Source organism: Carcharodon carcharias, chromosome 18, assembly GCF_017639515.1.
Source record: "Carcharodon carcharias isolate sCarCar2 chromosome 18, sCarCar2.pri, whole genome shotgun sequence".
Lineage (NCBI taxonomy): Eukaryota > Metazoa > Chordata > Chondrichthyes > Lamniformes > Lamnidae > Carcharodon > Carcharodon carcharias.
Window position 1 is genome coordinate 449,591 of NC_054484.1, and position 27,910 is coordinate 477,500.

At 43.7% G+C, this 27,910-nt stretch overlaps 1 protein-coding gene across 1 annotated transcript in view; it reads right to left on the reverse strand.

Moving 5' to 3' along the window:
- Window positions 1–27,910, reverse strand: part of rsph1 (radial spoke head component 1) — an 84,826-nt gene that overhangs the window by 55,806 nt on the left and 1,110 nt on the right. Inside the window, exon 2 of the mRNA XM_041211933.1 lies at window positions 19,143–19,256. Coding sequence (XP_041067867.1) covers window positions 19,143–19,256 — 114 coding nt within the window. The remainder of the gene's footprint in view (window positions 1–19,142; window positions 19,257–27,910) is intronic.

Sequence of the window (27,910 nt, forward strand, 5' to 3'; positions counted from 1 at the left end):
ACCCAGATCCCTCTGTACCTTCGAGGTCTGCAACTTCCTCCCCATTTAAATAATAATCTGCTTTTCTATTCTTCCTGCCAAAGTGAACAAGTTCACATTTTCCCACATTATTCTCCATCTGTCAAATGCAGACTTTCTACCTCCTCTTGACAACTTACTCTCTATCTTGGTGTCATCAGCAAATTGAGCTACCATACATTTGGTCCCTTCATGTGGGTGAGGTAATATAGAATGAATGATACAATTCTCAGAAGTATGCGGGAACAGAGGGACCTGGAGGTGCACGTGTATCGATCTTAGAAGGGGATGGGACATATTGAGAGAATGGTTAGCAAAGCATAAGGCATCTTGAATTTCATAAATAGACGCATTGAGTACAAAAGCAGGGAAGTTATGCTGAACCTTTATAAAGCTCTTGTTGGGCCCAGAATTGAATATTGTGTCCAGTTCTGGTCACTACACTTTAGGAAGGATGTGAGCGTCTTTGACACGGTGCAGAGATGTATCAAATTGGTTCCAAAGATGGGGAATTTTAGCTACAAGATTTGGTTGTGGTTAAGATTAGATGCCGTTGTTCTCCTTAGAACAAAGGAGGTTGAGGAGACATTTTATAGAGTTGCATAAGATCATGACAGATTTGAACAGAGTGGACAAGCAAAAAATTGTTCCAATTAGCTGATGCTATAAGGACAAGGGGATACAGATTTAAGGTTTTGGGTAAGAGATGCAGGGGGAATGTGAGGAAGAGCTTTTTTACATTGTGAGTGGGAATGACCTGGAACTTGCTGCCTATGAGTGTGGTGGAAACAACGTCGATCAGTGATTTGGAACATAGGAGCAGGAGTAGGCCATTCAGCCCCTCGAGCCTGCTGTCATTTAACTAGATCTTGGCTGATCTTCTACTCCAACACCATCGTCCCAAGCTATCCCCATATCCCTTAATGTCATTGGTATCTAGAAATCGATCAACACCAGCTTTGAACATACTCAATGACTGAGCCTCCACAGAGGCTCTGGGTCAGAGAATTCCAAAGGTTGAAGAAACTCCTCCTCATCTCAGCCCTAAATGGCCTACTCCTTATTCTGAGACTGTGTCCCCTGGTTCTGGACCTCCTGCCCCAACAAGGGGAAACATCTTTCCTGCATCTACCCTCTTGAGCCCTGTAAAAATTTTGTACGTTTCAATGTGATGTTAGAATCATATCTCTCAAGACTGAAGTTTTCTTTTACAAAATGGAAGGACCTGGCATGATCTGGACATGTGGATGCTAACCTGGGATTTTTTTTTAAAAAGGTCATAAATTCACCTTGGAACTGTAAAGAAGCAGGTCTCTTCCAAGAAATCACCTGACCTATATGGTATTAGAGACTGAGTTGTTTGTTTGTGTTGAACTGAAAAGCAATTTAATTAATGAAAAGCTGGGAGACAAAAGGCAATCACATGGAAATGAGAAAAGCAGTTTTATTGGGTAACAAGCTAAGAAAGGAAAACTACCTTGACTGGTTTTCCCTCTCTCTACCCTGCCTAAAATTGTGTGTGGCTATCAACCTGTAACCTGAGAATCCTCATCTGAATGTAACCAGTCTGTATTTGGACCTGCAAAACTGAGACCAGTTGGTGAGAACTTCTGGGCATCCACATGGACCAGCAGCCCATCTTCACATGAGGGAGCTCCAGGTCGACAGTGTTGAGACCCTGTGGGCTTTGTCCTTTATTTTATAACGCCCCAACCTCCAAAGCCCATCTCTGCAGAGAGACTCTTTGTCCTTTGTCTGTGTGTGTGCTGAGGGAATTCTTTAGAAAGAGATAGATAGTTATACTTCCCAATTATAATTGTATGCTAACCAGTGCTTGCAACTTGTTAATGGAAGTTTTATTCAAAAATAAATTAATCATTCTGAGTGTTTGAAAGAAGCATGGTCAGTGTCTCTTTTCTTCTGGGTACTAGAGATACAGGTACACAATTGGCCATTTTGGTGAGAAAATTAAACATTTAAATTAATGGTTTGGCCTGCGGAGTAGTGGGGTTTGATAATTCGCACACTCCTCCTATCACAGTCATAACAGAGATCACCTCTCATTCTTCTGAATGCTAGGGAATACAGGCCCAGTCTCCTCAATCTTTCCTTATATGACAATCCCTGGGATCAGTCTGGTGAACCTTTGTTACACTCCCTCTATGGCCAGTATATCCTTCCTTAGATAAAAAGTGTGCGAGGGAGAGGCCAGAAAATTAGAGGCCGGTCAGTCTGATTTCGGTGGTGGGCAAATTATTGGAAACAATTCTGAGAGACAGGATAACTTGTCACTTAGAAAGGCACAGATTGATCAAAGATAGTCAGCATGGCTTTAAGGGAAGATCATGTCACACTAACTTAATAGAATTTTTTGAGGAAGTAACAAGGAGGATTGATGAGGGTAGTGCTATGGATATGGTCTATATGGATTTCATTAAGGCATTTGATAAGGTCCCACATGAAAGTGACATCTCATGGGATACAGGAGAAGGTGGCAAGTTGGATCCAAAATTGGCTCAGTGACAGGAAACAAACTGCAATGGTTGATGGATGTTTTTGTGGATGGAACACTGTTTTCAGTAGTGTTCCATAGGGCTCAGTGTTGGGACCTTTGTTGTTTGTTGTATATATTAATGGTTTAGACTTAAATGTGGGAGGCTTGATTGGGAAATTTGCAGATGACACAAAAATTGGCTGTGTCGTTGACAGTGAAGAGGATAGCTGTCATGTGAGGTGATGCATTTTGGGAGGAAGAACATGGACAGACAATATAAAATAAGGGAGAAATTTTGAAGGGGGTGCAGGAGCAGAAAGGCTTGGGTGTATATGTGCATAGATCATTGAAGGTGGCAGGACAGGTGGAGAGAGCAGTTAATAAAACATATAGTATCCTGGGCTTTATTAATAGAGGTGTAGAGTCCAAGAGCAAGGAGGTTATGCTGAATTTATATAAGACACTCGTTAGACCTCAGCTGGGGTATTGTGTACAGGTCCGGGCACCATATTATAGGATGGATGTGAACACATTGGACAGAGTGCAGGTTTACAAGAATGGTTCCAGGAACAGAAACTTCAGCTATGACGATAGATTGGAGAGGTTGGGACTATTCTCCTTGGAGAGAAGAAGGCTGAGAGGAGATTTGATAGAGATGTTTAAAATCATGAGGGGGCTGGACAGATTAGATAGGGAGAAGCTGTTCCCACTCATAAAAAGTCCAAGAACTAGAGGGCACAGATTTAAAGTGATTTGCAAACGAAGTAAGTATAACGTGAGAAAAAACTTTATCACACAACGATTGGTTCAGGTCTGGAATGCACTGTCTGGAAGTGTGGCGAAGGCAGGTTCAATCGAGGCATTCAAGAGGGCATTAGGTAATTATTTGAATAGAAACAATGTGGAAGGGTATGGGGAAAAGGCAGGGCAATGGCACTAGGTCATAATGCTCATTTGGAGAGCCGGTGAGTCAGAAAGTGGAAAGGGGCCACAACTCGAAGGTTGGGGAGGGGGAGAGACCACAATACTGAGGGTTGGGGAGGACGAGGATCTGCAGTGACCAGGAGGTTCAGGAAGCAGGAGTGGTGGCAGGCAGGGGGTACTGTAAATAGAATGTTACACTTTTCTTTTTAAAGAAAATAAGTTTAAAAATATAAAAAGTTATTTAATTTACCAATGTAGGAATTTAGCTCTTCCAGTTTTTAAAGTAGGTTTTGCATTCCATTTTTAAAAAGTTTACTTGCACAGGTGCATTTTTAAATTCCTTATATTTTCATTGTTATTGTTTTATGAGTGCTGTTTTTTCAATTGTACATGTGTATTTATTTTTAAGTATAATATGTGATTTTGTTTTAGTTACTCATGTCGTTCTGTAACATTACATCATGAAGGATTAGTAAGCAATGATAATTTAGTAGTCGATGTGGCTCTCACATTGCAGGGTTTTTACTAAAATGGCCCTTGCTTGGAAAATAGTGAAGATCTCTGGTACATTCCATCTGCCATCTTCTTGCCCACTCACTTAGTCTGTCTAAATCCCCTTGAATCCTCCTTGCATCCTCCTCACAACTCATGTTCCCACCTAGTTTTGTGTCATCAGCAAACTTGGAAATATTACATTTGGTCCCCACATCCAAATCATTGATATAGATTGTGAATAGCTGGGACCCCAGCACTGATCCTTGTGGTACCCCATTAGGCACAGCCTGCCAACTTGAGAATGACCCATTTATCTCCCCCCTCTGTTTTCTGTCCATTAACTAATCCTCAATCAATGCCAGTATACTACCCCCAATCCCATGAGCACTGACTTTACTTATTAACCTCCTGTGTGGGACCTTATCTAAAGCCTTCTGAAAATCTAAATACACCACATCCACTAGTTTTCCTTTAACTATTCTGCTAGTTACATCCTCAAAAAACTCCAACAGGTTTGTCAAACATGATTTCCCTTTCATAAATCCATATTGACTCTGCCCAATCCCACCATTATTTTCTAAATGCTCAGTTATCATACCCATTAGAATAGTTTCTAGCATTTTCCCTACTACTGATGTCAGGCTAACAGATCTGTAGTTCCCCATTTTCTCTCTCCCTCCTTTCTTAAATAATGGGGTGACATCTGCTACCTTGCAATTCACAGGAACCATTCCAGAATCTATAAAAATTTGAAATATGGCTACCAAGCATCCACTACCTCTACAGCCACCTCTTTCAATACTCTGGGACTTAGTCCATCCGGTCAAGGAGATTTATCAACTTTCAGCCCCATTAATTTCTCCAGCATTACTTTTTAACTAATGTTAATTTCTTTCAGATCCTCAATCTCACTAGTTCCTTGGCTCCCCAAGAGAAAAGGAAATTGGATGGGCACTTGAAGGAAATAAATTTGCAGGGCTACGGGGATAGAGTGTGTGAATGGGACTGACAGGATTGCTCCAGGGAGATCCGACATGGACTCACATATGTTAGTATGCAAAGACTGTGCCAGATAAAAATGTCTCTAAGTCCTCATGACTGTGAAGTTTTGGTGGCTGCCAATAAGCTTGAGGATAAATTAATAAGAGAGGCAAAATAAGAATAATTAGATAGTTGGAGAGAGTTTGGAGTTAATCCTGAGTTACCAGATAAGGGATAGCCAGGTTTATCACAGTGATGGACTTGTGTTGAAAATGTCCTTGCGTATGGTATTACACGGCTTTAGCAAGGTTAGTTACCAGGGATTTAAAAGAGCAACTGAGTGATCCCGATGTGAAAGTGGATGCTCCAGCAGCTGGAAAAGTAATCTTGAAAATCTTTTTATTTCTTTTGGCCACATATTCGTGGGATTGCAGATCATAAGGACATACCTACGGACACACACAAGGACATACAAACCAGGAGCAGGAGTCGGCCACCCAGCCCCTCGAGTCTGCTCCGCCATTCAATAAGATCACGGAGATCTGATTGTAACCTCAACCCCACATTCCTGCCTGCCCTCTCAGCCCTTGTTAATCAAGAATCTATCTAGCTCTGCCTTAAAATATTCAAAGACTCTGCTTCCACCACCTTTTGAGGAAGAGAGTTCCAAAGACTAACAACCCTCTGAGAGAAAAAATTATCCTCACCTCTGTCCTAGATGGGCGAATCCTTATTTTTAAACAGTGACCCCTAGTTCTAGATTCTCCCACAAGAGGAAACATCCTCTCCACATACACCCTGTCAAGACCCCTCAGGATCTTATATTGTTACGATGCCAGCTGATGTTAATATTGGACAAGTCCAGATCCCAGGGTGAAACCTGGCTTGATAGATCCCAACTTTGTTTTTGAAACTGTGGAGGAAAGTTGCTGAACAAATTCACAGGAGTCTGCTGATGAACTTTTAATACAAAGGATAAAATATTTATTAAACCAGAAAAATGAACTTTATTACACCAAACGAAGAGGTTGGAAAGATCTCAATACAAACACAAGCAGATGCTTCAAATCCACACTATTCCTTTACCACAGCATTATCTTACAGACACATAAACCAATGAAGTTACTACTAGTTTGACACACAAAAGTTTCTCACTTGGGACTTGCACAGTTACAAATGGTTTTCTTCTGGTGAATTCCTCAGCATTCACTTGATGCTTTTCACCCAACTCGTATCTCTCCCTGAGACACCCAGAAAACTGCACACTAAATCAGTCTTCCAATAGCACCTCTGCTAAACTGATCACTTCACTGAGTTCTATAACTGACTAATAAGTAAACCACTGTCCCAATAGCCTTGCAGTGTTGTCAGAGAGCTGAAAATCCCTGACACACACTGAACTCTCCCCTCTGTCTTTTTGTGTTTGTGTCATTTGACCACTGTTGCTAGGCAACAGTGAAGTTTTTTTTCTACTTTGTGTTTATTTCTCCTCACAATCATTCACTTTTTAAAGCACCTTTTTACCTTCAGTGGTTGTAAAACTTCATTAAAAATGTACATATACAAACAAACCCAAAAGACCTGACCTTTCAGTTAGTAGTCCACCCAGACTTCCTGGCACCAAGGTTCACAAAACAAAGCCTAAATGAAACTAGAACCCTTTTTACACACATACACATATATTTATATTCAACTTAAAACTATACTGTTCCTAACAATATGTTTCAATCAAGTCTTACTCTTCTAAACTCCAGTGGATACAAGCCTAACCTGTCCAACCTTTCCTCATAAAACAACCTGCCCATTCCAGGTACTAGTCTAGTATACCTTCTCTGAACTACTTCCAATGTATTTACATTGTTCCTTAAATAGGAGACCAATACTGTATACAGTACTTCAGATGTGGTCTCACCAATGCCAACTGAAGCATAACTTCCCTACTTTTGTATTCAATTCCTCTCACAATAAAGATAACATTCTATTCACTTTCCTAATTACTTGCTGTACTTACATACTAGTATTTTGTGATTCTTGTACGAGGATAATGGCATACAAGGCTATGGGCCTAGTGCTGGAAAATGGGATTAGAATAGTTAGGTACTTGTTTGACCGGCGCAGACTTGATGGGCTGAAGGGCCTTTTTCTGTGCTGTAGACCTCTATGACTCTATGACACAAGATTCTTCTGCAGCTTAGAGCTCTTCAATCTCTCACCATTTAGATAATAAGCTTCTCTTTTATTCTTTCTGCCAAAATGGACAACTTTCACCTTTTCCCACATTATACTCCATTTGACAAATCATTGTCTACTCACGTAACCTATCTATATCCCCATGTAGCCTCCTTATGTCCTCTTCACAACTTACTTTCCTACCTGCCTTTGTGTCATCATCAAAGTTCGCAACCTTCATCCAAGTAATTTATATAAATTGTAAAAAGTTGAGGCCCCAGTACTGATCCCTGTGGAACACCACTTGTCACATCCTGCCAACCAGAAAATGATCCATTTATGCTTGCTCTCTGTTTCCTGTTAGCCAGCCAATCTTCTATCCATGTCAATATGATATCCCCTACACCTTGAGCTTTCGTTTCCCACAATAACTTTTGATGTGGGACCTTATCAAATGCCTTCTGGAAATCTAAGTACTGCACATCCACCTGTTCTCCTTTATCCATAGCACATGTTACTTCTTCAAAGAATTCTAATAAATTGGTTAAACATGATTTCCCTTTCACAGAACCATGTTGACTCTGCCTGATTACCTTGAAATTTTCTAAGTGCCCTGCTATAATGCCTTTAATAATGGCTTCTAATACTTTCCCTATGACAGGTGTTAAGCTAACTGGCCTGTAGTTTCCTGCTTCCTGTCTCCCTCCCTTTTTGAGTAAAGGAGTTACATTTGCTATTTTCTAATCAGCAGTCTCACACAGAATAAATTTGTTGTTTCCCCCGACATTTTCTTGCGAATTGTCATGATGAGTGTAAGATAAAAAGCTTTGACAAAAATCTCTTTCTTCAGCAATACTCCATTTCTGTACTACTAAACAACAATTTTCCAATCTAATGGAACTTTCGTCGAATCTAGGGAATTTTGTAAAATTAAAACCAATGCATTAACTATCTGACTAGCCACTTTTTTTAAGGCCCTAGGATGAAGTGCATCAGGACCTGGGGATTTGTCAGCCCGCAGTTCCAACAGTTTGTCAGCCCCAACAATTTTCTCAATATCACTTCCCTGGTGATTGTAATTTTCCTGAGTTTGTTCCTCCCTTCCATTTTCTGATTTACAGCTATTTCTGGGATGTTACTTGTATCCTGTCTCGTGAAGACCGATGCAAAATACCTGCCCAATGCATCTGCCATCTCCTTAATTTCCATTATTAATTCCACAGACACACTTTTTATAGGACCAATGCTTTGTTAACTCTTCTTTTTTGAAGTAGCTATAGAAACTTTCACTACCTGTCTCTATCTTTCTAGCTTATTTTCCCTCATACTCTAATTCTCTTTCCTCATTAATCTTTTAGTCATTCTTTGCCGTTTTTTTATATTCCACCCAATCTTCTGACCTGCCACCCATCTTTGTGCAATTATATGCTTTTTTAAAAAGTTTGATACTATCTTTAATTTTTTTGGTTAACCACGGATGGTAGGTCCTCCTCTTGGAATTTTTCTTTCTTGTTGTGATATTTCTATTCTGTGTATTTGAAATATCCCTTAAATATCTGCCACTGCATCTCTATTGACCTACCCCTTAACCTCATTAGCCAATTTACTTTAGCTACTCCTACTGTCATGCCCTTCTAAGTGCCCTTATTTAAGTTTAAAATACTGGTCCCAGACCCACTCTCCTCTCCCTCAAACTGAATATAAAATTCAATCATATGATCACTGCTACCTACGGGCACCTTCACTATGAGGTCATTAACTAATCCTATCTTGTTGCTTAATATTAGTTCTAGTACAGCCTGCTCTCTAGTTGGCACCAGAACGTGCTGTTCTAAGAAACTATCCCAAAAACATTCTGAGTTCCTCAATTAGACTTCCTTTGCCCATCTGATTTTTCCAGTCTATATGTCTATATGGTTAAAATCCCCCATGATTATTGCCATACCTTTCAGACAAGCTCCCATTATTTCTTCCTTTATACCCCATCCTACCATGTGGTTACTGTTAGGGGGTCTGTACACAACTCCCACAAGTGACTTCTTGCCTTTACCATTTCTCATCTCTACCCAAACCGTTTCCACATCCTGGTTTCCTGAACTTAGGTCACCTCTCTCTATTGTGCTAATACTATCATTAATTAACAGAGCCACCCCTCCACCTTTTCCTAACTTCCTGTCCTTCCTAAATGTCAATCAACATTATTGCAGAGCAATAATTTTCAGAGGGGTGTTTCTGAAACTATCCACTGAGGCAGCAGGTACAGAAGGGAAACTATGGAAATTAAACAAATATGCCGCTGGCCTGATTGATACTTCCTGTACGTGATATTTTTCAGTGAGGTCTGTTTTGCAGAAAATAGTTGTGTTCAACTAAAAACAGATTCTCCAATATTTTAAAAGCAAAATGCTGCAGATGCTGGAAATCTGAAATAAAAACAGAAAATGCTAGAAAATCTCAGCAGGTCTGACAGCATTTGAGGAGAGAGAAACAGAGTTCACGTTTCGAGTCTGTATGACCCTACTTCAGAAGTAGAAATGTGATGAAAGTTATATCGTGTAAGTGGGATGGAGCAAGTGAAGCTAGATAGAAGACCAGCGATAGATGGGGGCTGTTAACGGTAGTGTAAAGGTGCTTCTGACATGTCTTCCTTCTTCCTCAACTGAGGTTTTCCCCCCACTGTGGTTGACAGGGCCCTCAGCCAAGTCCGACCCATCTCCTGCACCTATGCCCTCACACCATCCCCTCCCTCCCAGAACAATGATAGGGTCTCCCTTGTCTTCACTTTTCACCCCACCAGCCTCCGCTTTTAAAGGATCATCCTCCGCCATTTCTGCCAACTCCAGCATGATGCCACCACCGAACACATTTTCCCCTCACTCCCCCCACCCCACCCCATCAGCATTCCGTAGGAACCGTTTCCTCTGGGACACCCTGGTCCACTCCTCCATCACCCGCTATACCTCATCCCCTTCCCAAGGCACCTTCCCATGTAATCGCAGAACATGCAACACCTGCCCCCTTACCTCCTCCCTCCTAACAAATTTGATTGAATTTTTCAAGGAGGTGATTAGCTGTGTAGATGAGGGTAGTGCAGTCGATGTAGTCTACATGGACTTCAGTAAGGCTTTTGACAAGGTCCTGCATGGGAGAACGGTCAAGAACGTGAGAACGCAAGGGATCCAGGGCAATTTGGCAAACTGGATCCAAAATTGGCATGGTGGCAGGAGGCAGAGGGTGATGGTGGAAGGTTGTTTTTGCAATTGGAAGCCTCTAACCAACGGTGTACTACAGGGATCGGTGCTGGGACCCTTGCTGTTTGTAGTGTACATTAATGATTTAGACGTGAATATAGGAGGTATGATCAGTAAGCTTGCAGGTGACATGGAAATAGGTGGTGTCGAAAATAGTGAAGAGGAAAGCCTTAGATTACAGGACAATATAGATGGGCTGGTAAGATGGGCAGAGCAGTGGCAAATGGAATTTAATCCTGAGAAGTGTGAGTTGAAGTATTTTGAGAGGACTAACATGCCCATCCTACAATGAATGGTAGGACCCTAGGAAGTACAGAGGATCAGAGGGACCTTGGTGCACATATCCATAGATCTCTGAAGGCAGCAGCACAAGTAGATAAGGTGGTAAAGAAGGCATATGGGATGCTTGCTTTTATTAGCCAAGACATAGAAACAGGAGCAGGGAGGTTATGTTGGAACTGTATAAAACACTAGTTAGGCCACAGCTGGAGTATTGTGTGCAGTTCTAGTCAGCACATTATAGGAAGGATGTGATTGCACTGGAGAGGGTGCAGAGGGGATTCACAATGATGTTGCCTGGGCTGGAGTTTTTCAGCTATGAAGAGAGATTGGATAAGCTAGGATTGTTTTCATGGGGCACAGAAGGCTGAGGTGGGGAGCGGGGACCTGACAGAGGTATACAAAATTATGAGGGGCATAGATAAGGTAGATAGGAGGAAACTTTTCCCCTTCGTGGAGGTGTCAATAACCAGGGGGCATAGATTTAAGGTAAGGGACAGGAGGTTTAGAGGAGGTTCAATGAAAAATCTTTTCACCCAGAGGGTGGTTGGAATCTGGAACACACTGCCTGAGGGGGTGGTAGAGGCAGGAACCCTCACAACATTTAAGAAGTATTTAGATGAGCACCTAACACGCCAAAGCATACAGGGCAATGGGCCAAGTGCTGAAAAATTGGGTTAGAATAGATGGGTGTTTGATGGCTGGCATGGACACGATGGGCCGAAGGGCCTGTTTCTGTGCTATAACTCACCATCCAAGGGCCAAAACACTTCTTTCAGGTGAAGCAGCATTTCACTTGCACCTCCTTCAATTTAGTCCACTGCACTCGCTGCTCCCAATGTGGTTTCCTCTACATTGGAGAGACCAAACGCAGACTGGGTGACCACTTTGTGAAGCACCTTTAAGTCTCTCCGCAAGCTGTTGCTTGCCATTTCAACACACAGTCCTGCTCTCATGGCCACATATCCATCCTTGACCTGCTGCAATGTTCCAGTGAAGCTCAATGCAAACTGGAGGAACAGCACCTCATCTTCCGACTAGGCACTTTACAGCCTTCCGGACTTAACATTGGGTTCAACAACTTCAGACCATGAACTCTCTCCTCTATCTTCACCCCTTTTTGAATTCCTTTTTTAAAAAAGTATATTTTAAATCTACATATTTTTATTTATTTTTATTCATTGTTTTATCCTCTTTTTTATCCCATACTCTATCCTTTTTTTCCCCAACCACTGCCCCCTCTCCCCAGCCAAACCCCAATAGGACCATCTGTTACTTGTTCATGTTGTTCTTTCACAGAGTGCTTACCCTTGTTCTGCTATTTACACATTCCGCTTTCTTACCTGAAGGCCACTATCAGCACCTTCTTTAGCCCTTATCACTACCATTAACACTTCCTTTGTCTTTTTGTCCATGACATCTTTGTCAATCTCTCCTTGGCCCCACTTATCCCTGACCTTCTATCCAGCTTCACCTACTCCAACCCCCCTTACACAGTATAAATTTCATCACATTTCTACTTCTCTTTAGCTCTGAAGAAGGGTCAGATGGGGTTGAAATGTTAACTCTGTTTCTCTCTCCACAGATGCTGTGAGAACTGCTGAATTTTTCCAACATTTTCAGTTTTTATCCCTCAGGTGTTTTACTGGTTCTGTAAAGGAAAACGCTCAGGCATCTTCTTGACGCAAAAACAGAAACAGAAATATCTGGAAAAACTCAGCAGGTCTGGCAGCATTGGCGGAGGAGAGCACAGTTGATGTTTCGGGTCCTCATGACCCTTCAACAGAACTAAGTAAAAATAGGAAAGCGGTGAAATATAAGCTGGTTTAATTCACCCCTTTCCTAATTTTACTTAGTTCTGTTGAAGGGTCATGAGGACTCGAAATGTCAACTGTGCTCCTCTCCACAGATGCTGTCAGACCTGCTGAGTTTTTCCAGGTATTTCTATTTCTGTTTTTGTTTTGGATTTCCAGCATCTGCAGTTCTTTGCTTTTATCTTCTTGATGCATGTTGATGATTTCTTATGGGGCAGCATTGAAGAAATTGAGAAATGATATTAATAAGGTTAGGGTAAAATTTGAAATTATGAGTCAGGATTGTGAGGCATTTAACTATACTGTTTAGAGATAAAATCAACAATCCTATTAGGGAAAATTATTCTCATCTTGGTTGATCATACAATGGATAATGTTACATCTCAAGAAAAGATTTTTTTTATTGGGAAGGGGGTATTACTGGCTGGGTCAGCATTTATTGCTCATCCCTAATTGCCCTTGAGAACTGAGTGGCTTGCTAGTTAACAGTCACCCACATTGCTGAGGGTCTGAAGTCACATGCAGGCCAGCTAAGGACAGCAGATTTCCTTCTCTAAAGGACATCAGATGGGTTGCAACTATTATGGTTTCTTACAGGTTTTTAATTCCAGATTTTTTAATTGAATTAAATTGCACCATCTGTTGTGATGGGATACAAACATGGGTCCCCAGAGCATTACTCTGGGTCTCTGGGTTAATAGTCCAGTGACAATACCACTACGCCATGCCTCCCCATATAGAGCAATTGTGAAGCTCGATTTGTCAATTGACCTGATTAGATGCTAGCTTTGATGTGTTGGACTAAAGTACAGAATGTTTTAAAGGCAAATAAAAACATGAAAAGAATAAATCTGGTGAAACACAAACCTAAGTCCCTATCCTTAGGTGACCCAAAGAACATGAAATGAGTTGCTTTATATGCTAATCTTTCTGATGGGTACTCCTGTGTAGATGGTTTCGTATTTCTTATGGCTGAAAATGGAAAACGTTATCCTTTAGTTTGGGATACTAAGAAAATAAAAAGTATTGTTAAAAGTACTTTTGGCTCTTTGAGAGGCAGCGGATATGGAATTCTATTTGTCAAATATCTTAAGTGCGATTCTGTATAGGGGGCATACTGAAGATAGAAACAAACTGTATTGAAACATAAGATCCTGAGGAGTCTAGACAGGGCAGATGTGGAAAGGATGTTTCCTCATGTGGGAGAATCTAAAACTAGGGGTTATGTTTAAAAATAAGAGGCCGCCATTTTAAGATGGAGATGAGGAGAAATTTTGACTCTGAGGGTTGTGAGGCTTTGGGACTCTCTTCCTCAAAAGGCAACAGAAGCAGAATCTTTCATTATCTTTAAGACGGAGCCAGATGGATTCTTGATAAACAAAGGGGATGAAAGGTTATCGGGGTAGGCAGGAATGTGGGGTTGAGGTTACAATCAGATCAGCCATGATCTTATTGAATGGCGGAGAGGGTTGAGGGGCCGAGTGGCCTCTTCCTGCTGCTGATTCTTATGCTTGTAGCTACATTTATTATGTGGATGGTTGTTCAGTGTGGAATATTGTACACTTCATGCAAAGTGTGAGGGAGAAAAGGTTACAGATTGACTTTACAGGCTTATACTGGAGAGAAAGGAAATCTCTAAAATGTAAAAGTAAATGTAAAATGTAACTGAGTAAAGATTGTCTCCAGTACTATCCATCACCAATTTACTTTCTGGAGGTGAACACTCAGAATATGACCCTTTTTTTAATCATTCATGGGATGTTGGCTTTGCTGGCTGGGCAATTTCTGGCTCATTCAGTACCTTACCGACCTCCTCAGTCACCATGGCCTGGGTAGCATCTTCTTCCTCGGTAAAGACAGATGTAAAGTATTCAATTAATACCTCAGCCATGGCCCCTGTCTCCATGTGTCAATCCCCTTTTCAGTCCCTAATCTTCCCCATCCCTTTTCTTTTATTCTTTCATTAGATGTTGGCGTTGCTGGCTGGGGCAGCATTTATTGCCCATCCCTAGTTGCCCTTGAGAAGGTGGTGGTGAGCTGCCTTCTTGAACTGCTGCAGTCCATGTGGTGTAGGTACACCCACAGTGCTGTTAGGGAGGGAGTTCCAGGATTTTGACCCAGCGACAGTGAAGGAACGACAATATATTTCCAAGTCAGGATGGTGAGTGACTTGGAGGGGAACTTCCAGGTGGTGGTGTTCCCATCTATCTGCAGACCTTGTCCTTCTAGACGGTAGTGATTGTGGGTTTGAAAGGTGCTGTCTAAGGAGCCTTGGTGACTTCCTGCAGTGCATCTTGTAGATGGTACACACACTGCTGCTACTGTGCATCGGTGGTGTAGGGAGTGAATGTTTGTGGATGTGGTGCCAATCGAGTGGGCTGCTTTGTCCTGGATGGTATCAAGCTTGTTGAGTGTTGTGGGAGCTGCACTCATCCAGGCAAGGGGAGAGTATTCCATCACACTCCTGACTTAAGCCTTGTGGATGGTGGACAGGCTTTGGGGAGTCAGGAGGTGAGTTTCTTGCCGCAGGATTCCTAGCTTCTGACCTGCTCTTGTAGACACAGAATTTATATGGCTGGTCCAGTTCAGTTTCTGGTCAATGGTAACCCCCAGGATGTTGATAGTGGGGAACTCAGTGATCGTAATGCCATCAAGTGTCAAGGGCCAATGCTTAGATTTTCTCTTGTTGGAGATGGTGATTGCCTGACACTTGTGTGACATGAATGTTACTTGCCACTTGTCAGCCCAAGCCTGGATATTGTCCAGGTCTTGTTGCTTTTGGACATGAACTGACTCAGTATCTGAGGAGTTGCTGAATGGTGCTGAACATTGTGCAATCATGAGCGAACATCCCCACTTCTGACCTTATAATGGAAGGAAGGTCGTTGATGAAGCAGCTGAAGATGGTTGGGCCGAGGACACTACCCTGAGGAACTCCTGCAGTGATGTCCTGGAGCTGAGATGACTAACCTCCAACAATGTTGTTCCATTGTTTAAGAAGGGTAGCAGGGATAATCCAGGAAATTACAGGCCGGTGAGCCTTACGTCAGTGGTAGGGAAATTATTGGAGAAGATTCTTCGTGACAGGATTTACTACCATTTAGAAGCAAATGGGCGTATTAGTGAGAGGCAGCATGGTTTTGTGAAGGGGAGGTCGTGTCTCACTAACTTGATCGAGTTTTTCGAGGAAGTGACAAAGATGATTGACGATGTTAGGGCTGTGGATGTTATGTACATGGATTTCAGTTAGGGCTTTGACAAGGTCCCTCATGGCAGACTGGTACAGAAGGTAAAGTTGCATGGGATCAGAGGTGAGCTGGCAAGATGGATACAGAATTGGCTTGGTCATAGAAGACAGAGGGTAGCAGTGGAAGGGTGCCTTTCTGAATAGAGAGCTGTGACTAGTGGAGTTCCGCAGGGATCATTGCTGGGACCTTTGCTGTTTGTAGTATACATAAATGATTTGGAGGAAAATGTAACTGGGCTAATTAGTAAGTTTGCAGACGACACTAAAGTTGGAGGAGTTGCAGATAGTGAAGAGGATTGTCAAAGGATACAACGGGATATAGATCGGTTGGAGACTTGGGCGGAGAAATGGCAGATGGAGTTTAATCCGGACAAATGTGAGGTAATGCATTTTAGAAGGTCTAATACAGGCAGGAATTATACAGTAAATGGCAGAACCTTTAAGTGCATTGATGGGCAGAGGGATCTGGGTGTACAGGTCCACAGGTCACTGAAAGTGGCAACGCAGGTGGATAAGGTAGTCAGGAAGACATATGGCATGCTTGCCCTCATTGGCAGGGGTATTGAGTATAAAAGCTGGGAAGTCATACTGCAGCTGTATAGAACCTTGGTTAGGCCACACTTGGAAAATTGCGTGCAATTCTGGTCACCACATTACCAGAAGGATATGGAGGCATTGGAGAGGGTGCAGAGGAGGTTTACCAGGATGCTGCCTGGTCTGGAGGTTACTAGCTATGAGGAGAGGTTGGAGAAACTCGGATTGTTCTCACTAGAGCGACGAAGATTGAGGGGCGACTTGATAGAAGTTTACAAAATTATGAGTGGCATGGACAGAGTAGATAGTCAGAAGCTTTTTCCCAGGTGGAAGAATCAATTACTAGGGGACGTAGATTTAAGATGAGAGGAGGAACCTATAGAAGAGATGTGCGGGGAAAGTTTTTTTACGCAGAGGGCAGTGAGTATCTGGAATTTGTTGCCAGAGGTGGTGGTGGAAGCAGGTACGATAGTGGTGTTTACGAGGCAGCTTGACAAATACATGAATAGGATGGGAATAGAGGGATACGGACCCCGGAAGTGCAAAATGTTTTAGTTGACGGGCAATATGATTGGCGCAGGCTTGGAGGGCCAAAGGGCCTGTTCCTGTGCTGTACTTTTCTTTGTTCTAATTGCACCATCTTCCTTTGTGCTAGGTATGACTCCAGCTAGTGGAGAGTTTTTCCCCTGATTCCCATTGACTCCAGTTTTGCGAGGGCTCCTTGATGTCACACTCAGTCAAATGCTGTCTTGATGTCAAGGGCAGTCACTCTCACCTCAGGAGTTCAGCTCTTTTGAATCAAGGCTGTAATGAGGTCAGGAGCTGAGTGGCCCTGGCAGAACCCAAACCAGGCATCAGTGAGCAGCTTATTGCTAAGCAAGTGCTGCTTGATAGCACTGTTGATGACCCCTTCCATCTCTTTACTGATGATGGAAAGTAGACTGATGGGGTGATAATTGACCGGGTTGGATTTGTCCTGCTTTTTGTGTACAGGACATACCTGGGCAATTTTCCACATAGCTGGGTAGATACCAGTGTTGTAGCTGTACTGGAACAGCTTGGCTAGGAGCGCGGCAAGTTCTGGAGCACAAGTCTTCAGTACTATTGCTGGAATATTGTCAGGGCCCATAACCTTTGCAGTATCCAGTGCCTTCAGCCGTTTCTTGATATCACATGGAGTTAATCGAATTGGCTGAAGACTGGCATCTGTGATGCTGGGGACCTTCAGAGGAGGCTGAGATGGATCATCAACTCAGCACTTCTGACTGAAGATTGTAGCAAATGCTTCAGCTTTATCTTATGCACTGATGTGCTGGGTTCCCCTGTCATTGAGGATGGGGATATTTGTGGAGTTGCTTAATTGTCCACCACCATTCCCAACTGGATGTGGCAGGACTGCAGATTTCAGATCTGATCTGTTGGTTGTGGGATTGTTTAGCTCTGTTGATCACTTGCTGTTTATGGTACTTGACATGGTGTGTTGTAGCTTCACCTGGTTGACACTTCATTTTTAGATATGCCTGGTGCTGCTCCTGGCATTCCCTCCTGCACTCTTCATTGAACCAGGGTTGATCCCCTGGCTTGATGGTAATGGTGGAGTGGGGGATATGCTGGGCCATGAGGTTACAGATTGTGTTTGAGTACAATTCTGCTGCTGCTGATGGCCCACAGCGCCTCATGGATGCCCAGTCTTGAGTTGCTAGATCTGTTCGAAATCTATCCCATTTAGCACGGTGGTAGTGCCACACAACTGATGGAGGGTATCTTCAATGTGAACACTGGACTTCGTCTCCACAATGACTGTGCAGTGGTCACTCCTACCGATACTGTCGTAGACAGATACATCTGCGGCAGCCATGTTGGTGAGGATGAGGTGAAATATATTTTTCCCTCTTGCTGGTTCCCTCGCTACCTGCAGTTATCTAGCAGCTATGTCATTTAGGACTCAGCCAGCTCAGCCAGTAGCGGTGCTACCGAGCCACTCTTGGTGACAGACATTGAAGTCCCCCACCCAGAGTACATTCTTTTTTTAAATTCATTCAAGGGATGTGGGTGTCACTGGCTAGGCCAGCATTTATTGCCCATCCTAATTGCTCTTGTTCAGAGGGCATTTAAGAGTCAACCGCATTGCTGTGGGTCTGGAGTCAGATGTAGGTCAGACAAGGTAAGGCCAGCAGATTTCCTTCCCTAAAGGACATTAGTGATCCAGATGGGTTTTTACATCAATCAACATTGGTTTCATGGTCACCATTAGACTTTTAATTCAAGATTTTTATTGAATTCAAATTCCACCATCTGCTGTGGTGGGATTCGAATCCGGGTCCCCAGAGCATTACCCTGTGTATCTGGATTACCAGTCCAGGACAAAACCACTATGTCCCCCACCTCCCCTTATTCTGTGCCCTTGCCACTCTCAGTGCTTCCTCCAAGTGGTGTTCAACATGGAGGAGCACTGATTCATCAGCTGAGGGAGGGCGGTACGTGGTAATCAGCAGGAGATTTCCTTGCCCATGTTAGACCTGATGTCATGAGACTTCATGGGGTCAGGGGTCGACACTGTGGACTCCCAGGGCAACTCCCTCCTGACTGTATACCACTGTGCCCCCATCTCTGCTGGGCCTGTCCTGCTGGTGGGACAGGACATACCCAGGGATGGTGATGGTGGTGCCTGGGACATTATCTGTAAGGTATGAATCTGTGAGGATGACTATGTCAGGCTGTTGCTTGACTAGTCTGTGGGATAGCTCTGCTAGTTACACATAGAGCATCAATTATGCTGAGAGTTGGAGTTGTGGGATTTCATTCCATGGATCAGTTCTGATGTTGTATCGTTTAATAAAACAGAGTGATGACTGTCAGCTTTTTGAGTTATTTCTGTCTGTCGGGGAATGTCACAACACTTGGTCTTTACAACACTGGGGACAGTCATTTCTTACCATTCCATTCCGCTTGCCATACTCATAGGCTCCTTCATATGTGTCACCGTTTGGCAGTGTGGCTTTCCCCTGACCGTGTCTCTCATTTTCCGCATTCCGTTCACCTTCATATTCCTGATAAAAGTACCAAATGGGAGAGGAGGTTACAAATACTGGGACAGTAAACCCCTGATACAAAGAGACACACAAGTCCTGGGGTAAGACATGGTTAGATAGAAAGACAGGAGGATCCTCTGCCACACAAGTGTGTGATCCAACCATAAGCCTGTTATTTAGTTTTCCGAACAGGCTGTTTGACTCCAAGCCAAACTCAGACAGCTGTTTCCCGATAAATCCTATTCAAGCCAGCCCAGCGTAGGGTTTGGTCTCTTTCTTCGTCCCGTGGAGACGAATTGCTGAGCCCAGTTCCAGCCCAGAGATTCATGTTAGGTCAAATGCTAGATTTAGTGTAGCCCTGGGGGATAGTTCCAGTCTCAGCTTCCAGAATGGTCATTGTTGGTGCTTAACCTGTCTTTGGAGGGTTTAGGGTTACAGCGAGTCCTGGGAGGGGCAGTTAGTGCCAGCCCCGTCCTGGGGGATAGGTTTACTGAATCCTGGGAGGGGCCAATTAGCATTTGCACTGTCCTGGGAGATGGCAGTGGGTTGCTGTGAAGAGTGTCTTGCAGTCAGCATAGCTGTGAAACAGTCTGGGAAGAGTGTCCTGCAGTCAGCATAGCTGTGAAACAGTCTGGGAAGAGTGTCCTGCAGTCAGCATCACAGTCTGCACAGGAGTGTTGCTTTGGGAGTTCAGTGAGGAGGGAATGAGTACTGTGAGTACGGTTGGGTAAGTATTTACTACTTTCATCGCTTATAGTTTTTAAGGTCTTATTTTGTGATTCATCATTTTTAAGGGCTATATTCTGTGACAACAAGGAGCAGGGATGAAGAGCCCTAGAGTAATTGATATTATGTGATATTAAGTAACTTCCAAAAGGGTTAATTTAATTTAAAGGGGTAAGTCATAGCAAGAGAACTCAAAGCCATGGTATGCTCCTCCTGCTGTATGTGGGAAGCCAGGAACGTTTCCAGTGCCCAGAGCCAGCATGTGTGCGGGAAATGTCTCCAGCTGCAGCTCCTGGAAGCCGGGGTTTTGTAGCTGGTGGGGTGGCTGGGGACACTGTGGAGCATCCACAAGGTGGAGAGTATCGTGGATAGCATGTACAGACAGCTGGTCACACCGCAGGCTAAAAGTCCACAGGCAGGAAGGGAATGGGTGACCACCAGGCAAAGCGAGAGGACTAGGCAGACAGTGCAGGAATCTCCTGTGGCTATTCCCCTGCAAAACAGATATACCGCTTTGGGTACTGTTGAGGGAAATGGCCTCTCAGGGGAAAGCAGCAACAGCCAAATTCGTTGCAAGGTGGTTGGCTCTGCTGCACAGGGGAGGAGTAAAAAGTGTGGGAATGCAATAGTTATCGGGCATTCAATAGTAAGAGGAATAGATAGGCATTTCTTTGGCTGCAAATGACACTCTAGGATGGTATGTTGCCTCCCTGGTGCTAGGGTCAAGGATGTCTCAGAGCAGCTACAGGACATTCTGAAAGGGGAGGGTGAACAGCCAGTGATCGTGGTACACATTGGTTTAAACGGCACAGGTCAAAAAAGGGATGAGGTCCTAAAAACAGAATATATAGAGTTAGGAAGTAAGTTGAAAATAGGACCTCAAAGGTAGTGATCTCAGGATTACTACCAGTGCCACGTGCCAGTCAGAGTAGAAATAGCAGGATATATCGGATGAATACGTGGCTGAAGAGGTGGTGTGAGGGGGAGGGTTTCAGATTCCTGGGACATTGGGACTGGTTCTGGGGGAGGTGGGACCGGTACAAACTGGACGGGTTACACCTGGGCAGGACTGGGACTGATGTCCTAGGGGGAATATTTGCTAGAGTGGTTGGGGAGGGTTTAAAGTAAAATGGCAGTGGGATGGGAACCTATTCAAGGAGTCAGAGGAGGGGGAATCAAAGACAAGAACAAAAGACAGAAAGCGGAATAACAAAAGTGATAGGCAGAGAAATCAAGGGCAGGAATCAAACAGGGCCTCAGTGAAAAATAGTGGGATCGGGACAAGTAATGTTAAAAAGACAAGCCTTAAGGTTTTGTGCTTGAACGCGAGGAGCGTCATAATAAAGTGGATGAATTAACCACGCAGATAGATGTAAACGGTATGATATAGTCGGGATTACGGAGACATGGCTGCAGGGTGACCAGGGATGGGAACTGAACATCCAGGGATATTCAGTATTTAGGAAGGACAGACAAAAAGGAAAAGGCGGTGGATTTGCATTGCTGGTTAAAGAGGAAATTAACGCAATAGTGAGGAAAGATATTAGCTCCGACAATGTGGAATCTGTATGGGTAGAGCTGAGAAATACTAAGGGGCAAAAAACATTAGTGGGGATTGTATATAAACCCCCAAACTGTAGTGGTGATGTTGGGAATGACATTAAACAGGAAATTATAGATGCGTGCAATAAAGGAACATCTGTAACTTTGGGTGACTTTAATCCGCATATAGATTGGGCGAATCAAATTAGTAACAATACCATAGTGGAGGAATTCCTGGAGTATATACGGGATGGTTTTCTGGACCAATACATTGAGGAACCAACTGAAGAACAGGCCATCCTAGACTGGGTATTGTGTAATGAGAAAGGAATAATTGGCAATCAAGTTGTGCGAGGCCCCTTGGGGATGAGCGACCATAATATGATAGAATTCTTCATCAAGATGGAGAGTGACGTAGTTGATTCTGAGACTATGGTCCTGAATCTTAAAGGAAACTATGATGGTATGAGGCATGAGTTGGCTATGGTGGATTGAGAAACGTTACTTAAAGGGATGACGGTGGATAGGCAAAGGCAAACATTCAAAGAGCGCAGGGTGAACTGCAACAATTGTTTATTCCTGTCTGGCACAAAAGTAAAACAGGAAAGGTGGCCAAATCATGGCTTACAAGGGAAATTAGAGATAGTATTAGATCCAAGGAAGAGGCATACAAATTGGCCAGAAAAGACAACAGACCTGAGGATTGGGAGCAGTTTAGAATTCAGCAAAGGGTACCAAGGGCTTGATTAAGAAGGGGAAAATAGAGTACGAGAGTAAGCTTGCAGGGAACATAAAAACTGACTGTAAAAGTTTCTATCGGTATGTGAAGAGAAAAAGATTGGTGAAGACAAATGTAAGTCCCTTCCAGTCAGAAACAGGGGAATTTATAATGGGGAACAAAGAAATGGCTGACCAATGAAATACATACTTTGGTTCTGTCTTCACAAAGAAGGACACTAATAACATACCTGAAATGTTGGAGAACACAGGGTTTAGTGAGAGGGAGGAACTGAAAGAAATCGGTATTAGTAGGGAAATGGTGTTGGGGAAATTGATGGGATTGAAGACCGATAAATCCCCAGGGCCTGATAATCTACATCCCAAAATATTTAAGGAAGTGGCTCTAGAAATGGTGGATGCATTGGTGGTCATCTTCTAAGTTTCGACAGGTTCTGGAATGGTTCCGACAGATTGGAGGGTAGCTAATGTAACCCCACTCTTTAAAAAGGGAGGCAGAGAGAAAACAGGGAATTATAGACCAGTCAGCCTGACGTCGGTAGTGGGGAAAATTCTACAGTCCATTATATAAGATTTAATAGCTGAGCACGTGGAAAACAGTGGCAGAATCGGGCAGAGTCAACATGGATATACGAAAGGGAAATCATGCTTGACAAATCTACTGGAATTTTTCGAGAATGTAACTGGTAGAGTTGATGACGGGGAGCCAGTGGATGTGGTTTATTTGGACTTTCAGAAGGCATTCGACAAAGTCCCACATAAGAGATTGGTGTGTAAAATTAAAGCGCATGGGATTGGGGGTAGTGTGTTGAGATGGATAGAAGACTGGTTGGCAGACAGGAAACAAAGAATAGGAATAAACGGGTCTTTTTCTGAATGGCAGGCAGTGACTAGTGGGGTACTGCAGAGATACGTGTTGGGAACCCAGCTATTCACAATATATATTAATGATTTAGATGAGGGAACTAAATGTAACATCTTCAAATTTTCAGATCACACAAAGCTGGATGGGAGGGTGAGCTGTGAGGAGGATGCAGAGATGCTTCAGTGTGATTTGGACAAGCTGAGTGAGTGGGTAAATGTATGGCAGATGCAGTATAATGTGGATAAAGTGAGGTTATCCACTTTGGTAGCAAAAACAGGAAGGCAGATTATTATCTGAATGGCTATAAATTGAGAGAGGGGAATGTGCAACGAGCCCTGGGTGTCCTCATACACCAGTCGCTAAAGGTAAGCATGCAGGTGCAGCAGGCGGTAAAGAAGGCAAATGGTATGTTGGTCTTCATAGCGAGAGGATTTGAGTACAGGAGCAGGGATATCTTGCTGCAATTATACAGGGCCTTGGTGAGACCACACCTGGAATATTGTGTGCAGTTTTGGTCTCCTTATCTGAGGAAGGATGTACTTGTTATAGAGGGAGTGCAGCGAAGGTTTACCAGACTGATTCCTGGGATGGCGGAACTGACATATGAGGAGGGATTGAGACAGTTAAGATTATATTCTTTGGAGTTTAGAAGAATGAGGGGGGATCTCATAGAATCCGATAAAATTCTAACAGGACTAGACAGGGTAGATGCAGAAAGGATGTTCCCAATGGTGGGGGAGTCCAGACCAGGGGTCACAGTCTGAGGATACGGGGAAGACCATTTAGGACTGAGATGAAGAGAAATTTCTTCACCAGAGAGTGGAGAGCCTGTGGCATTCGCTACCACAGAAAGTAGTTGAGGCCAAAACATTGTTTTCAAGAAGGAGTTAGATATAGCTCTTGGGGCGAAAGGGGTCAATGGATCTGGGGAGAAAGTGGGAACAGGCTATTGAGTTGGATGATCAGCCATGATCATAATGAATGGCAGAGCAGGCTAGAAGGGCCGAATAGCCTCCTCCTGCTCCTAGTTTCTATGTTTACAGCGAGTCCTGGGAGGGGCAGTTAGTGCGAACATCTCATGGGTAGAAATGCCCCTCTGGATCTTTCTTCCCCATCGTTTCCTTCTAACTCCATCCCTTCTTCTAATTTTACATCTTGTGATATAGTCATGATACCTTCCCCTCTCTGACCATGAACAACCTGTCCTTAGCAAAGGGCTCAGCTTCAACCCCTTACACCCCCCACCCCCATCTCAATAAATATTGAGCTTGGCATTACTCTCAGCTCTTCCTCCATCACCTTCACTCACTCCTTTGGCCAGAAGTTCTCTCCCAAACACAGTGGATCCTTTTTGTTTGTGTCCAGTATTTTCCCTTATCCCAGACCCTTCCCTCTGGCCTTCTGTTGATCATTTCATTCAAAACTGTAAGCAGAACATTAGCAGTCTCAGTTTCTCGGCTCCCCTCACTCACTCTGTCTCCCTCTGAACTTGCTGCACTCCTCAGTTGCCATAGGTCCAACCCTACATCGTCATCAAACCTGCTGACAAGGGTCCTGTTGTCTACTTAGCAGAGGGTGAATGCCAACTCTCTGACATGTCCTTCTACCTCCCCCTGGACGAAGGCATCACAACCAAACATCAAGCTATTGAATCCAGGTCTGTCACTGACTTCTTTTTCTCTGGGGAACTTCCTTACGCTGCTTCCAGTCTCAGAATCTCCCAACCTGTACAGCCCGCTTCCACCTCCTTTCCAAGATCCACAAACAGGACTGCCCTGGTTGACCCATCATTTCGCCTGTTCCTGCCCCACTGAACTCATTGCTTCCTACCTTGACTTCATTTTTCTCCCCTTGTTCAGTCTCTTCCCAGTTACACCCATGACTTTTCCGATGTCTTCCATTACTTTAACAATTTCCAGCTTCCTGGCCCTAACCATCTCCTCTTCACCATGGACGTCTATTCTCTACATCTCCAATCCTCTACCAGGATGGTCTGAGGGCTCTCTGCTTCTTCCTTGAATGGAGGCCTAACCAGTCTCCATCCGTCAACCTCCTCATCTGCCTGGCTGAACTTGTTCTCTCATTGAACAATGTCTCCTTCAATTCCACTCACTTCTTCCAAATTAAAGATATTGCTATGGGTAGCCACATGGATCTCAGCTATACCTGTCTTTTTGTGGGTTATGTGGAACGCTTTTGTTCCAGTTTTACTCAGACTCCCTCTCTCACCTCTCTTTTCAAGTAGTAAAAAATCAGTTGAGTGGGTCAGGACCAGACTGAAACAATAGGTCGACCAGGGCAGTCCTCTTTGTGGATTTTGGTACATTGATGAATATATTGAAGCCATTTCCTATTCATGCCCTGAATGGGAAAATTTTGTTAACTTTGCTTCCAATTTCCACTCTTTCCTTTACCTTCGCATGGTCCACCTCCAACTCTTCCTTTCCCTTCCTGGACTTCTCTGTCTATATTCTGGGGACAGAATATTCACTATAGGCCCACTGACTCCCAGAGCTGTCTCGACTACACTTCTTCAAATGTTGCTTCCTGTTAGGACTCCATTCCTTTTCCCAGTTCCTCTTTTTCTGTCACATTTTTTCTGATGATGTAAGCTTCCGTACCAGTGCTTCTGATATGTCTCATTTTTTGTCAACCATGAATTCTGCTGCTCTGTGGTTGACAGGACCCTCAAAAGTGCCCATCCCATTTCCTTTACAGCTGTTCTCATGGTCAATTGTATCAACTGAGGTTAAGTATGTAGAAGTGGAGGGCATCCATTGGATGGTTACATCCACACATATGAATAGACGCTCAATGACACAGGGCGGGGTCATGTGAGGAGGTATGTAGTTGTAATGTTTCACCCTGTGAATAAATCTATTCCAAGTAAAGATTGGCTCTGGCTCATTCACAAACTGGCTATCGGGATAACACTCACTCCTTCCCTACCCTCCCAGAATCATTGGAATTCTCTTCCCCAGAGAGCAGGGGGGCTGGGTCATTAAATATATTCAAGGCTGAGTTAGACAGCCAAGAGATTCAAGGTTAAGGGGCACAGGCAGGAAAATGGAGTTGAGACCACAATCAGGTCAGCCATAACCTTATTGAATGGTGGAAAAAGCTCAATGGGTCGAATGGTCTAACCCTGCTCCAGTTTCTTATGTTCTATTCCTCTTCCCATGGCACCTTTCCATGCAAGAGCAAAAGAGGCAACACTAGACCTTTTACCTCCTCAATTTTCACTGTCCAAGGCCCCAAGTGCTCCTTCCAGGTGAAGAAGCAGACTGGGTGACCGCTTTGTGGAACACCACCATTCAATCTGCAAGCCTGACCCCAAGCTTCCTGTCACCTGTCATTTTAATTCTCCACCTTTCTCTTACATGGATCTCTCTGCCCTCAGCCTCCTGCAATGATCCAATCAAACTCACTACAAGCTTGAGCCACAGCACCTCATCTTTTGAATAACACTTTACAGCTTCCTGGACTCAACACTGTGTTCATCAATTTCAGACCGTAATCTCTGCCTCCATTTTGTTCCTTATCCTTTGCATGCTTCAGTTTTATTCTAATTTTTCTTGTTCTTTTGTTTTTGAGCAGCAGCGGTTCAGCATTCTGCCATTCACTCATCTCCTCTTGACACATTTTGTTTCTTTACCTGTCCCATTCCCACTCCCTTTGGCCTTGCACCTTTTGGCAAAGGAAACCTTTTCTTCCTGAATCTCCTGTCTTCCAGCCACCCTATCACAGACCTTCCTTTTACACCCTCCTCCCTTTCACTTGCTGAAATACTATTACATTTCAAATTTTTCCCAGTTCTGATGGAAGGTAACAGGCCTGACATGTCAACTCTGTTTCTCTCTCCACTGATACAGCCTTACTTGCTGGGTATTTCCAGCATTTTCTGTTACTTCAGTTAGTGCCAGACCTGTCCCGGGTGAGGGTTAGAGGGTTGCTCTGTGTCCTGGAAATGTGGTGGTATTGTCACTGGACTAGTATTCCAGAGACCCAGGGTAATGCTCTGGGGACTGGGGTTCGAATCCCACCACGGCAGATGGTGGAATTTAAATACAATAAAAATCTGGAATTAAAAGTCTAATGATGACTATGAAACCATTGCCGATTGTCGTAAAAACCCATCTGGTTCACTGATGCCCTTTGGGGAAGGAAATCTGCCATCCTTACTTGGTCTGGCCTACATGTGACTCTAGACCCATAGTAATGTGGTTGATTCTTAAATGCCCTCTGAACAAGGGTAATTAGGGATGGGCAATAAATGTTGGCCTAGCCAGCGATACCCATGAACAAATAAAAAAACGTTAGTGCCAGTCCTGTCCAGGATGAGAGGTAGAGGGGTCCTGGAAGGGGCAGTTAGTACTAGTCCTGTCCAGGATGAGAGGTAGAGGGGTCCTGGAAAGGGCAGTTAGTGCTAGTCCTGTCCTAGGGCCAGGGCAGGGGTGGGGGCCGAGAGGGGTGTTGATAATGTGGGGATTGTTTGCTAATGTGGGTTACTGCTGAGGCCACGACCGGATCTGCCATGATCTTATCGAATTGCAGAAAAGGCCCGAGGGACTGAAGACTCTGCATTTATCTAGCATTTTTTATGATCACTGGACATCCCAAAGTATTTTATAGCTAGTGAAAGACGTTTTGAAGTGTAGTCACTGTTTTAATGCAGGAAATGTGGCAGCCAATTTGCCCATAGCAAACTCTCCCAAACAGCAATGTGACAATAACCAGATCATCATTTTCTTGTGATGTTAATTGCGGGACAAATATTGGCTAGGACACTGGGAAGAACTCT